The sequence below is a fragment of the Pelobates fuscus genome, chromosome 9 (assembly GCF_036172605.1).
Source record: "Pelobates fuscus isolate aPelFus1 chromosome 9, aPelFus1.pri, whole genome shotgun sequence".
In the NCBI taxonomy this organism is placed as follows: Eukaryota; Metazoa; Chordata; class Amphibia; order Anura; family Pelobatidae; genus Pelobates; species Pelobates fuscus.
In genome coordinates, this window is record NC_086325.1 from 165,921,139 (window position 1) to 165,934,530 (window position 13,392).

The 13,392-nt window shown below is 44.6% G+C and overlaps 1 protein-coding gene across 1 annotated transcript in view; it reads right to left on the reverse strand.

Annotated features, from left to right (window-relative positions):
* Nucleotides 1-8,276: 8,276 nt before the first annotated feature.
* LOC134572657 (ectonucleoside triphosphate diphosphohydrolase 8-like) overlaps nt 8,277-13,392 on the reverse strand; it is a 32,272-nt gene continuing 27,156 nt past the window's right edge. The window contains exons 7-10 of the mRNA XM_063431752.1: nt 12,960-13,229; nt 11,209-11,319; nt 10,619-10,756; nt 8,277-9,221 (exon numbers count right to left, since the gene is read on the reverse strand). Coding sequence (XP_063287822.1) covers nt 9,042-9,221; nt 10,619-10,756; nt 11,209-11,319; nt 12,960-13,229 — 699 coding nt within the window. The 3' untranslated portion in view covers nt 8,277-9,041. The remainder of the gene's footprint in view (nt 9,222-10,618; nt 10,757-11,208; nt 11,320-12,959; nt 13,230-13,392) is intronic.

The following is a 13,392-nucleotide window of genomic DNA, read 5'->3' on the forward strand; positions in this document are numbered from 1 at the left end:
GAAAAAATACATAATTAAATACATAAGTAAATACGCCTGCCAATTCAATCAGAGCGGTTTACGGAAGTAACAACTGTCAGGGATTCAAAGTGAATTTTAAATGACCTGAAGTGGACGCAGTGCGGACTGGGAGAAAATCCAGTCTGACTCCGAATTCCTGACTATTCTCACTTCATTGAATAACCCTGTCAGTGTCCATTAATCTCCTCCCAATTAACCCTTCCCTTACTGCGTGCTAGCACTTTTCATGCAGAGACCAGCAGCAAAGAGAGACGGATATTAACCTAGCGGCGCCCCATCCCCCCCATTATGTGTAATTTGCGTCCGGTCCAACAGGAGAGAATCTTTTGTTTACAAACCAGGGGCACTTTCTTATAACAATACATAGCTGGGGCGTCTTCCAGCAGTGAGGCGGTGTTATACAGCAGTGCTCCCCAACCTTTTTATCGCCGCGGACCGGTAAACGTTTGATAATTTTTCCGTGGCCCGCTTGTTTTGATTTAATAAGACAAAAAAAAAAAACAGTCACATATATTAAAAAAAACACGCAGACACATACATAGTCAGAAAATCACAAACACAGTCACATAAAGACATAGACTCAAAATTGTGTGTATGTGTGTGTGAGCGGTGCAGTGTGTATGTGAGGGTGGCAGTGTGTGTGAAAGTTGCAGTGTGTGTGTGTTTGGGGCGGTGTGTGTATGGGGGGCAGTGTTTGTGGGGCAGTGTGTGTATGGGGCAATGTGTGTAGTGTGTTTATGGGGCAATGTGTGTAGTGTGTGTATGGGGCAGTGTGTGTAGTGTGTTTATGGGGCAATGTGTGTAGTGTGTGTATAGGGCAGTGTTTGTGGGGCAGTGTGTGTAGTGTGTGCATGGGGGCAGTGTTTGTGGGGCAGTGTGTGTATGGGGCAGTGTTTGTGGGGCAGTGTGTGTATGGGGGCAGTGTTTGTGGGGCAGTGTGTGTATGGGGGGTAAGGAGGGTAGGGAGGCTTTTTTTTTATTTATTTAATTAATTAAACTTAATATATTCATGCCCCCCCTCCCTCCTCTCCCCCCTCTTACCTTTACTGGGAGGAGGGGGGGCATTTCTTAGTCCCTGGTGGTCCGGTGGGGATTCCCTGGTGGTCCCAGTGGAGGTGAGATGAACTCTAGCCCAGTTACAGGGCTTGAGTTCACTCTCGCGAGATTTGGAGCGTTGCCGTGGTTACCGCGACAACGCTCCAAATCTCGCAAGAGGAGGACCCGGAGGAGCTGCAGGTAAGAGCTCCCGGGTCCTCTCTCACTCCCTCCCCTGCCGGCTGTCAGCACAGTGCCTGCGGACCGGGGAGGGAGATCTCTGATCTCCCCTCCGGTCCGCAGGCACATTGCAGGGCTGGCACTTGGGCAATGCCAGCCCTGCACTAGCCGGCAGGCTCGCACACCCCTGGGCGGCCCGGTACCGTTTGATCCACGGACCGGTACCGGTCCGCGGCCCGGGGGTTGGGGAACACTGTTATACAGGACAAGACGGCTCCACTGGACTCTGTATTAGGAAGGGGGAGAAGTCCCCTCCCACAGGATCATTAATAGCTAATTAATTACTCTGAAATGGTGTCGCTCATTACTTGTATACTGGGATCTCCTTTATAATGAGAAATCCTGGGACAAAGTCTGTAATACTGAGCAGCTGTCAGGGATTTGTCTAATCTCAGGTCTCTGTTACTGACACAGGAGGGTGTGAAATGATTTCACTTTTGACTGACAGGCCTGTAGTAATAGGCTCATTAACCCTTTGTTAATCATATTTTGTAAACAGGAACCTAGTGTCCCAGCTTAAACCTTCAGGATCAGTGAGTGTCCGAGCCGTCATAACAAACGGTTTGTAGATCCTCTTCCAACATGGAACCAGTCCGGTTATTGGATGGTTGTATAGAAATGTCAGGGATAAATAAATGGAGCTTTTTAAAGCGGTATACAGAGGTCAGGCTGTGATGGCAGCAGTTAAAGGGTCACTCTAAGCACTATCACAACTTTGCATGATTGCACATAGAGCACAGTGAGCCAACATTCAGCTCTGAGACTGACTGCAGCAATTCGCATAAACACACACAGCTATAACTCCACCCCTCCGAGCTGTCAATCAGGAATCCTGAATGCTAATTCCTGGGTGGCCTTTGTTAATTATGTTCAAGGTTTGTGTATCCTCCCCAGAGAGAAAGCAGAACCACACACTGTGCATGCATAGACAGTGGTGTAGCGCACTAAATCATACCTCCCAACATGTCAGGCTGTTAATCAGGAAAGGGCGGTCTTCCACCCCATATCACCTGGACTATGCATGGAATGCTTCCGACGCGCTGGTTAGCATTGCAAGTCATGCCTTGCCACCATGTGTTCGGGGACACATATCACTTATACACATTGATGGGCAGCACATGAAAAGGGTTGCCCTGTAGTATGTAGAATTCAGAAGGTGGATAAGATTAAGTAATTAGACAATAAAGAATCCTACAGAATATGCATACTACAGGGCAACACTTTTCATGCGTTTCCATAAATATGACAAAACGCACACCATGGGGGACACCAGGGAACTAAAACAGGACAGCACCCCAAAATCGTGACTGTCCCACCAAAAGCAGGTCAGTTGGGGGGCTAAAAGGTGAACAGGGCTGTATGTAAATGAAGTGTAATTGCTATAACCTGCTGCTGCTGTTCAGGGGATTAGGCCAGCGTATGTCACATTGCTTGTGGCACCATGACCCTGCCCGTGGCAACGTGCCCTTAACTCCCTAATCCTGCCTGTGGCACCATGACTCTGCCAATGGCACCATAATCATAACTCCCTAATCCTGCCTGTGGCACCATGACCCTGCCTGTGGCACTGTGCCCATAACTCCCTAATCCTGCCTGTGGCACCATGACCCTGCCTATGGCACCATACCCATAACTCCCTAATCCTGCCTGTGGCACCATGACCCTGCCTGTGGCACTGTGCCCATAACTCTGACCCTGCCTGTCGCACCATGACCCTGCCTATGGCACCATACCCATAACTCCCTAATCCTGCCTGTGGCACCATGACCCTGCCTGTGGCACTGTGCCCATAACTCCCTAATCCTGCCTGTGGCACCATGACCCTGCCTATGGCACCATACCCATAACTCCCTAATCCTGCCTGTGGCACCATGACCCTGCCTGTGGCACTGTGCCCATAACTCCCTAATCCTGCCTGTGGCACCATGACCCTGCCTATGGCACCATACCCATAACTCCCTAATCCTGCCTGTGGCACCATGACCCTGCCTGTGGCACTGTGCCCATAACTCTGACCCTGCCTGTCGCACCATGACCCTGCCTATGGCACCGTGCCCATAACTCCCTAATCCTGCCTGTGGCACCATGACCCTGCCTGTGGCACTGTGCCCATAACTCCCTAATCCTGCCTGTGGCACCATGACCCTGCCTATGGCACCATACCCATAACTCCCTAATCCTGCCTGTGGCACCATGACCCTGCCTGTGGCACTGTGCCCATAACTCCCTAATCCTGCCTGTGGCACCATGACCCTGCCTATGGCACCATACCCATAACTCCCTAATCCTGCCTGTGGCACCATGACCCTGCCTGTGGCACTGTGCCCATAACTCTGACCCTGCCTGTCGCACCATGACCCTGCCTATGGCACCGTGCCCATAACTCCCTAATCCTGCCAGTGGCACCATGACCCTGCCCATGGCACCATACCCATAACTCCCTAATCCTGCCTGTTGCACCATGACCCTGCCCGTGGCACCCTGCCAAGGGACTGAATGCAAACATGTCTAATGATGCGCTTGAGCTGATTGGGGTAATTTACCTACTGTTCGCAGAGGTGAGACACCAGGTACCAAACTAAGGACAAAACCCCAAATTCCAGAGGGGGGTCCCACCAAACCTGTGACGGTTGAATGTTGGACATATTGCAAGGCAGCACTTTTCATACATAGGGGAACAATCATGAATCTGGGAGCCGTAGGGGAAGGAGACACCCAGCTGGATGGACACACACAGAGGAACAGAATGTGTGTGTGTGATGTTTTTATGTTGTCGTCGTGTTTCTCCCACCCTTTGCGTTCAGATTAACCCTTTAAGTCTCACAGCATCGCAACCCATCACATATGGAAATGTTTTATCCTAACTGGCATTTAATACTCCCAGTAATGTGTCTGAGTGTATAACAGAGCTCCAACCCCAATAATACTCCCAGTAATGTGTCTGAGTGTATAACAGAGCCCCACAGCAATAATACTCCCAGTAATGTGTCTGAGTGTATAACAGAGCCCCACAGCAATAATACTCCCAGTAATGTGTCTGAGTGTATAACAGAGCTCCACAGCAATAATACTCCCAGTAATGTGTCTGAGTGTATAACAGAGCCCCACAGTAATAATACTCCCAGTAATGTGTCTGAGTGTATAACAGAGCCCCACAGCAATAATACTCCCAGTAATGTGTCTGAGTGTATAACAGAGCTCCAACCCCAATAATACTCCCAGTAATGTGTCTGAGTGTATAACAGAGCCCCACAGCAATAATACTCCCAGTAATGTGTCTGAGTGTATAACAGAGCCCCACAGCAATAATACTCCCAGTAATGTGTCTGAGTGTATAACAGAGCTCCACAGCAATAATACTCCCAGTAATGTGTCTGAGTGTATAACAGAGCCCCACAGCAATAATACTCCCAGTAATGTGTCTGATTGTATAAAAGAGCCCCACAGCAATAATACTCCCAGTAATGTGTCCGAGTGTATAACAGAGCTCCACAGCAATAATACTCCAAGTAACGTGTCTGAGTGTATAACAGGACCCCACAGTAATAATACTCCCAGTAATGTGTGAGTGTATAACAGAGCTCCACAGCAATAATACTCCCAGTAATGTGTCTGAGTGTATAACAGAGCTCCACAGCAATAATACTCCCAGTAATGTGTCTGAGTGTATAACAGAGCTCCACAGCAATAATACTCCCAGTAATGTGTCTGAGTGTATAACAGAGCCCCACAGTAATAATACTCCCAGTAATGTGTCTGAGCGTATAACAGAGCTCCACAGCAATACTACTCCCAGTAATGTGTCTGAGTGTATAACAGAGCTCCACAGCAATAATACTCCCAGTAATGTGTCTGAGTGTATAACAGAGCTCCACAGTAATAATACTCCCAGTAATGTGTCTGAGTGTATAACAGAGCTCCACAGCAATAATACTCCCAGTAATGTCTGAGTGTATAACAGAGCTCCACAGCAATAATACTCCCAGTAATGTCTGAGTGTATAACAGAGCTCCACAGTAATAATACTCCCAGTAATGTGTCTGATTGTATAAAAGAGCCCCACAGCAATAATACTCCCAGTAATGTGTCCGAGTGTATAACAGAGCTCCACAGCAATAATACTCCAAGTAACGTGTCTGAGTGTATAACAGGACCCCACAGTAATAATACTCCCAGTAATGTGTGAGTGTATAACAGAGCTCCACAGCAATAATACTCCCAGTAATGTGTCTGAGTGTATAACAGAGCTCCACAGCAATAATACTCCCAGTAATGTGTCTGAGTGTATAACAGAGCTCCACAGCAATAATACTCCCAGTAATGTGTCTGAGTGTATAACAGAGCCCCACAGTAATAATACTCCCAGTAATGTGTCTGAGCGTATAACAGAGCTCCACAGCAATACTACTCCCAGTAATGTGTCTGAGTGTATAACAGAGCTCCACAGCAATAATACTCCCAGTAATGTGTCTGAGTGTATAACAGAGCTCCACAGTAATAATACTCCCAGTAATGTGTCTGAGTGTATAACAGAGCTCCACAGCAATAATACTCCCAGTAATGTCTGAGTGTATAACAGAGCTCCACAGCAATAATACTCCCAGTAATGTCTGAGTGTATAACAGAGCTCCACAGTAATAATACTCCCAGTAATGTGTCTGAGTGTATAACAGAGCTCCACAGCAATAATGCTCCCAGTAATGTGTCTGAGTGTATAACAGAGCTCCACAGCAATAATACTCCCAGTAACGTGTCTGAGTGTATAACAGAGCTCCACAGTAATAATACTCCCAGTAATGTCTGAGTGTATCACAGAGCTCCACAGCAATAATACTCCCAGTAATGTGTGAGTGTATAACAGAGCTCCACAGCAATAATGCTCCCAGTAATGTGTCTGAGTGTATAACAGAGCTCCAACCCCAATAATACTCACAGTAATGTGTCTGGGTGTATAACAGAGCTCCACAGCAATAATACAGTAAAGTGTCTGGGTGTATAACAGAGCTCCACAGCAATAATACTCCCAGTAATGTGTCTGAGTGTATAACAGAGCCCCACAGTAATAATACTCCCAGTAATGTGTCTGAGCGTATAACAGAGCTCCACAGAAATAATACTCCCAGTAATGTGTCTGAGTGTATAACAGAGCCCCACAGTAATAATACTCCCAGTAATGTGTCTGAGCGTATAACAGAGCTCCACAGCAATACTACTCCCAGTAATGTGTCTGAGTGTATAACAGAGCTCCACTGCAATAATACTCCCAGTAATGTGTCTGAGTGTATAACAGAGCCCCACAGCAATAATACTCCCAGTAATGTGTCTGAGTGTATAACAGAGCTCCACAGTAATAATACTCCCAGTAATGTGTCTGAGTGTATAACAGAGCTCCACAGCAATAATACTCCCAGTAATGTGTCTGAGTGTATAACAGAGCTCCACAGCAATACTACTCCCAGTAACGTGTCTGAGTGTATAACAGAGCTCCACAGCAATAATACTCCCAGTAATGTGTCTGAGTGTATAACAGAGCTCCACAGCAATAATACTCCCAGTAATGTCTGAGTGTATAACAGAGCTCCACAGCAATAATACTCCCAGTAATGTGTCTTTAAACTACAATAAATGTGTTTAGAAATCAGTCTGTGTAAATAGGATACATTGTTCTTTTTCTAAATTACATTTTAGTTCTATAAATTGTTATTAGTAAGTCACCTAAAACTTCTCAGAGGGCCCCTGGCCACGCCCCTACTCACACCCCTAAAATGAAAGTGTCCGTCTCTGTCCATGTGAAATGTTGGGTGGTGTGTTTTTCCATATGGGTGATTTACAATGTACTGTTCTCTTTGCTCCACATTTCTCACCCAGTCAATAAACTGCAAAGTTAAATATGTTCTCAGTCTCCAGTTCCTTGAAACCTGGCATATATATTGCTTTAACCCCTTAATGACACATGACATGTGTGACATGTCATGATTCCCTTTTATTCCAGAAGTTTGGTCCTTAAGGGGTTAAAAGCCATTTTTACAATCGCTTGTTCTGAAAGGCAATATAACAGACATATTTCACATTGGCGTTCTTCGAGGGTCTGCATACCATCCTAGCAGGGGTGCCAAAGGTTAAGAATTTTCATTGGTTCAAATAAATCGGCCTTAACGTAACAGTCAAATAAAACGAAACATTAAGTATCAGAGATTCGCACCATAACAAGGTATACATTCATTTTTACTGAGAGATTCTGCATTGTATTAACACAACTCAATCCATTCTATTCCACTTCGTGAATCCTCCAATTAATTAATCCCCCGTGTGATTTTATTAAATATTAATATATAACATAATCAGATCTATCCATGTCACTGCATTGTTTACACTGCAATGACCTGTTTAATGTAAATGATCACAAATTGGGCAGATTTCACAATGACACACAAATTCTGGGGCACGGATTATATTGGGAGAGAAGCTCAGGACTGGCCTAGAAAAGCAGGATAGTTGATAACTATGCTTTAACTCCATTATTCTGTAATTCCATTAAAGTTGGTTTATTGTTTTACTTCTTCGCTGCCCGTGAGACAAGGAGTTTGGTAATTAAATAATGCACTAATTACACAGTCACAGGACAATCCTTCTTACAGTAACATTTAAATAACACGATTCCTATGGTAATTTGGTAATGGAACTAACTTGGAAGTAAAGGGGTTAATAAGTGGTGATTACAAAATAACTGTTTATCTAATATATGCTTTTTATATATATATATATATTTTTTTTTTTCCCTATCTTTTTTTTAAATCCGCTAAACTTTCCTGTCATGGCGATATTTGTGCTGTATCACATATGGCCATGGTGGCATCATCTCCGCTGCTCTATAAGAATTTTAATGTCTTGCTGCTTAACCTCTGCAGTAGAACCCATTAGAAATGTCTATTGTGGGATAGACCCCCCTCCCCCCTTCCCCCAAACAATGAGAAGCTCCAATCAAGGATTTAGGGACTGTGACTGATTAGAAGGACCTCTTTGGTTTATTCATTAAATCTGGCATTCTGGAGAACCTAGAAAGAAATTGTGAATTTTAGCCAAAATAGATCAACATATTAAAGCTGTATTTGTGATTTTATGTAAAATTGATTGCAGTTTTTTAATTCCATTCATTCAAACTAAAGCATTTAAATCTCCTCCATTTCTGGCGGGCAGTCACGTTTGGGTACACGGTACGGCCGGCGCGGACTTGGTCAAAAATCCTACAGGAGCGATAGAGGTACATTCTGGGGGCCGCTTGTCACGTACAGGAATGTGGAGTTATAGCTATTTGGGGAGGGGTGGCTCCAAGCGTCGGGTACCCCCGTTTTGCTAAGCTCCTGTAGAGTTATAGCCTCGATAATGATTCTGCTCTGGATGTTTGTTACCTTTTTAGCACAAGTTTATCTCCCACAAAATATCCAGCTGGTGGGTGTATTTGTTGTCTGGCCACTGAGGAGACAATAGTCAATATTACACAATAAAAATGTCTTCCACTGCGGACTGTCAGAATATCCATTAACATGGAGGTTGGGTGCGTTCTAGTCAGCCGTCCGTTGCACTCTTTGTATAATGTAATCCAGTGGGTGACTAGCGCCGTGTGCCGGACACGAACCATCGTCTGGCTGTCCTTCAGGGGATCTTCTTTAAGTATAATTCCTGTGAGACGTTGAATGTGTTTGATAATCCGTTTCATGTCCTGAAGTGGTCTCTGCCCAATCTGTCTAGCGGCAGTAGATATACAGCATGATTAGACCCAACACCGCGCTTAACACTATGAAGATAACGGACGCGAGCCAGAGGTCATAGTTCTGGGCCTTCATGGGCGCCACGCTCTCTGAGGGGATCATGTTGGTGAGGTTCAGCATGTACCCCAAAGTCCAGCCAATGTCTGTATTCGACGCCTGCAACACAAGGAGAACATTGTACGATATAATCATGGCCGTCAGATATCTGGGTAGTGTAACAGCAAATCCCCATGCTTTACGGATTACAACTCCCGGAAATCTCTGCTAAAGTAGCTACAGATGTGGCATGTGGATGGCAACATGGGTATAACATGTCAGATCTGGTGTTTGAACAATTACATTTATAAAAGTCACTTTAGAAAAGGAATTTCTGATCAGGTGACGATAGTCTGTTCAACGTGTCCCTCATTTTGGTAATAAAATAATGGTAATAATGGATTGAAATAAGCACCAAGACTGCTTAATCTCACTGAAGTGGTCTGGGTGCCGTGACCCTGATATTTTTGCTGTTTTGGTCACACAATTTAAATACGGCATTGTCTTAATTAATTTGCTAAAACCTCTAGGGGCTGTTACACTAACAGCCACTAGATGGTGCTTCCACACCCACAACCTGGTCAGACTCCAATCTTTGACCTTTCATGTCCTCACTACGAGAAGGATTGGACGAAGTGTCATGTAAAACATCCTGCCTTTCCTGGCAATGAGCAATATGTAGCTGGTGTATCATGTCCTTGTCCCCCCACTCACTTACCTCTGGCTGCATCTGTCACTCACTCCACAAGGACGCCGTGTCGGAGTGACACCCCCAGCCAGCAAGGTCGGTTCAACCACCCATGCCGACCACTCACGTTCATGCGAACAGCACCTCTGTTTGCACGAACGCCACTTACCAGAGACAGAAGGAAGAACTTCATGCGAACGAAGGCCACCTCTGTTCATGCGTACGCTACTCACCTATACTCCAGACAGAACTCCTGAACACTGCAAGTACAGAAGTCTGTACATGAGAACGCTGCTGCTTCCACATGCGACCACACAAGTGTGTGTGCCCCGACACAGAGTCTTTTAAAGGTACAGGATGTGGAGACCAGGGTGGAACCTCAATTACCAACACCGCCCACTTCCCCTCTTCACTCTTCGCTCAGTTGTCCTGTGCTCCTGATTGTGTAAAGACCTTCAGAGACTCTCCTGGTGGATCCTGTTCCTGATTTTGACCCTTGCCTGTATCATCGCTTCTGAACCTGTGCCCCCATTCCTGACCTTTGGCTTCCCCGACTATTCTCTTCGTCTAATCCTTTGATACTGCGAACTTGGTTCTTTGCCTTCAGCATCTATCTGCATCTTGGGCTCTGTCCACTAAACTGTGTTCCCGACAGGTGTGTGTCTGTCTCTCTCTCATAGCTGCGTGATTTTTACAAATGGCTGCAGTTTGTAGCTGTTCTCAGAGTTTAGCGCTGAATCAATTTGCTCTCTGCATCATAAAGATTTTCTGGAATTTACCTGCGTAGATCCAGAGATATGACTTACTACTGGAAATGGCCCATAATTACCTGTTTCATGAAGCTGATAGAATTCCAGTTGTCCTCATTGAACTTGTAGGCATCCAGCAAAAGGCTCAGGACATAGTTCCCGTTGGCGCAATAATCCCGCAGACGGTCAGCCTTCTCTTTGGGGTAGGAAGACTGGATCTGAAAACATACAAATCAAGGCTGCATTAAACCCTACTCACGTCCAAACGTGGCCCTCTGCTGTAGTTGGCAACTTTCTTAAATGTGAGATGGAGCAGGAGGAGGGACAGTAGAGAAAAATAAAACCACTACATAGGGCTCAAAATCAGGACTGCCCCGCCAAATTCAAGACCGTTAGCAAGTATGTGTTTCATCTCTGTACACCATAATGTGCGTACTTGGTTCATATAAAGAAATTCCATTATTGCATATGTGTGAGTGATTTCTCGTAAAATTTAATTAAGCAATTAAATCAGCACAAATCAAAGTCTCTGTCTGGTGTAAGCAGTATTTAAGGTTATTTCATTCCATTAAAACCTCAATGGGCAGGAAGTGATCAATGAAGCGGCATATTAAAGACCGAGAAGTACTATAGTAATTAATGAAGAGGACCAATCGGGATCTCTGTGTACCTCGGACCAGTCTCTCGCACAGAAGGTGTTGATTGCGGTGTTCACTGTTGACAGACTTTGTCCCGACGTCAAGTTGAGAAAATCGAAAGTATAAAAGAACGCAGAGAAAGCCTGGCAGACCAAAACAAAACCAAAGCGTTGGATAAGTTAAAGGACAAACCATTTTGTAGCAGCCAACAATCGTTTAATTCCTATTTTTAGCAGAATGATCTGCCCGTGTTGAGTTCTCGCAGCTACAAACACACTTTGTGCATTTTCTTTTCTACCACCGATAGAAAGTCAAAATGGCAGTTTCCATAGTTTTTCCCCTTTTTATTCCCACTTTCTGAGCATATGGAATGGCAAACATCAAACACGCAGGTTGGAGAAGGCAATGCATGTTTTAGAATGATGGTTATGGCAGGCTTGTTCTATATAAATAAAGCTCTTTAAATTCTGTATCCAACAAAGTGTATCATCTAAAAACACAGCCATTGGTATTACAACCGTGTAAACCCTCATCGAGCCCCATGGCCCATGTGAGGCTAATGGAAGAAACTTGGAGAGGTGTGAAAAAGATATTATTGCTTTTAACACGTTAAAAAAAAAATAAGCACATACTCTGAGTTCTTGCGTTATTTGTATAATTAAATCCAAAGTCTGTACTCCAGATCGTTCCCTTAAATTCACATTTACATTTTTTTTTTAACTCCTGTAAATGCAGAAAAACAGACTCTCAGAGATAAGAGGAATCTGCTGTGGTGGCTGTCAGCCTGACCGGCACATTGTCACAGTACAGAAACTGTGTGTATACAGTATGTACCCAAACCACTACATTAAGATGTCGAGGTTTTGGTACTTGGAGTGTGCCTTTAAACCTCACAGTCTATTCACTAAACACTGCATTTTGTCCGGACAGACCAAATTCTGCGAAAATTACCAAATTAAGACCTGAATGCCAATTCTCCTATTTTCCAAAGCCAAATCTGGTTGTAATTTGATCCTCCTGATTAAATTTGAACTATTTGGTGTCTGGTTTAAAATCCATGCTTTTCACATTTAAACCCTATACAAAGTATTGGACCCGGAATATTACAAAACACAAATGCATCTGGTAGGATGCAGATTCGCATATTATCATTCACTACTAGGAGCAATTACTATTTCCTCTTGGCAGATGGAAAAACAACCTCTCTGGAGCGAGGGTTGACCATGTGGCCAGTCTCGATGGTTGTGTTTGTATGTATGTATGTATGTATATGTGTGTATGTGTATATATATATACCCACACCACACCACACACACCATGGATTATGCAGGTATAAAGACATTTCTCCATGTTAGACCATGATTATAATTGTACAAACTGCTTAGAACAGTAAACTAATTAAGTTTTAAGATATTTAACTCATGGACAACGAGAGATCATTTTCTACTGTAGTTTCACGTCCCACAATAAATTCCCAGAACTGTTCTGTAGCAGCTTGTTTATGATGCACGGGGAGTTGGCTAAGAAGATAAGTTTTGAGCTTTGTAAATCGTTGGCATCTCCCACTTTGCCTTCCTTCCTACAGTCCCCAAGCTCCAAACATCCAAGGTCACACACAATTCATCCAAATTGCTGATGTATCTCAAAAACGAGAAGATAGCAGAATCAATGTCCCAAGCAGACAAGGCTTTCTCTTACCTCCAGCTCTATTCAACTCTGTCCTACAAATCCAAACCATCCCCAGCCAGAACCCTCCCATCCATTTATCTTCCTCAATACTTACAAAAAAATTGCCAACGACTGGTGGCTGGTAAACGCCATCGAATGAACAGGATGCCTGGCCGCTGCAGGCGCTGAAGTTGAAGATGCTCTTGATCAGCACTCTGCATTTCGCGGCATCCCCGGTGCCTTTTATAGCAATCTGTGCGGAGCCGGATGTGGAGGGTGCATTAGCGGCCGTACAAGGGCTGTCATACAGAGATTCGAGGGGGACGGTCGCGGTGTATCCATTGGGGTAACAAGGAATGTTTACTGGCTGCTTTAAATCCTGTCCCTGCAAAAAACAAACACATTGTGATTTTTCACACCAGGTAAAAGCTGGTATCGCACCCACAATAGCTCTAGACCCCTTAGAGTATCTTAAACTGTACAGCAAATCCTAAGACTCATGGCTTCCAGTGATGGACATTGTCATAAATGGTTACGTTGTTTAAGAC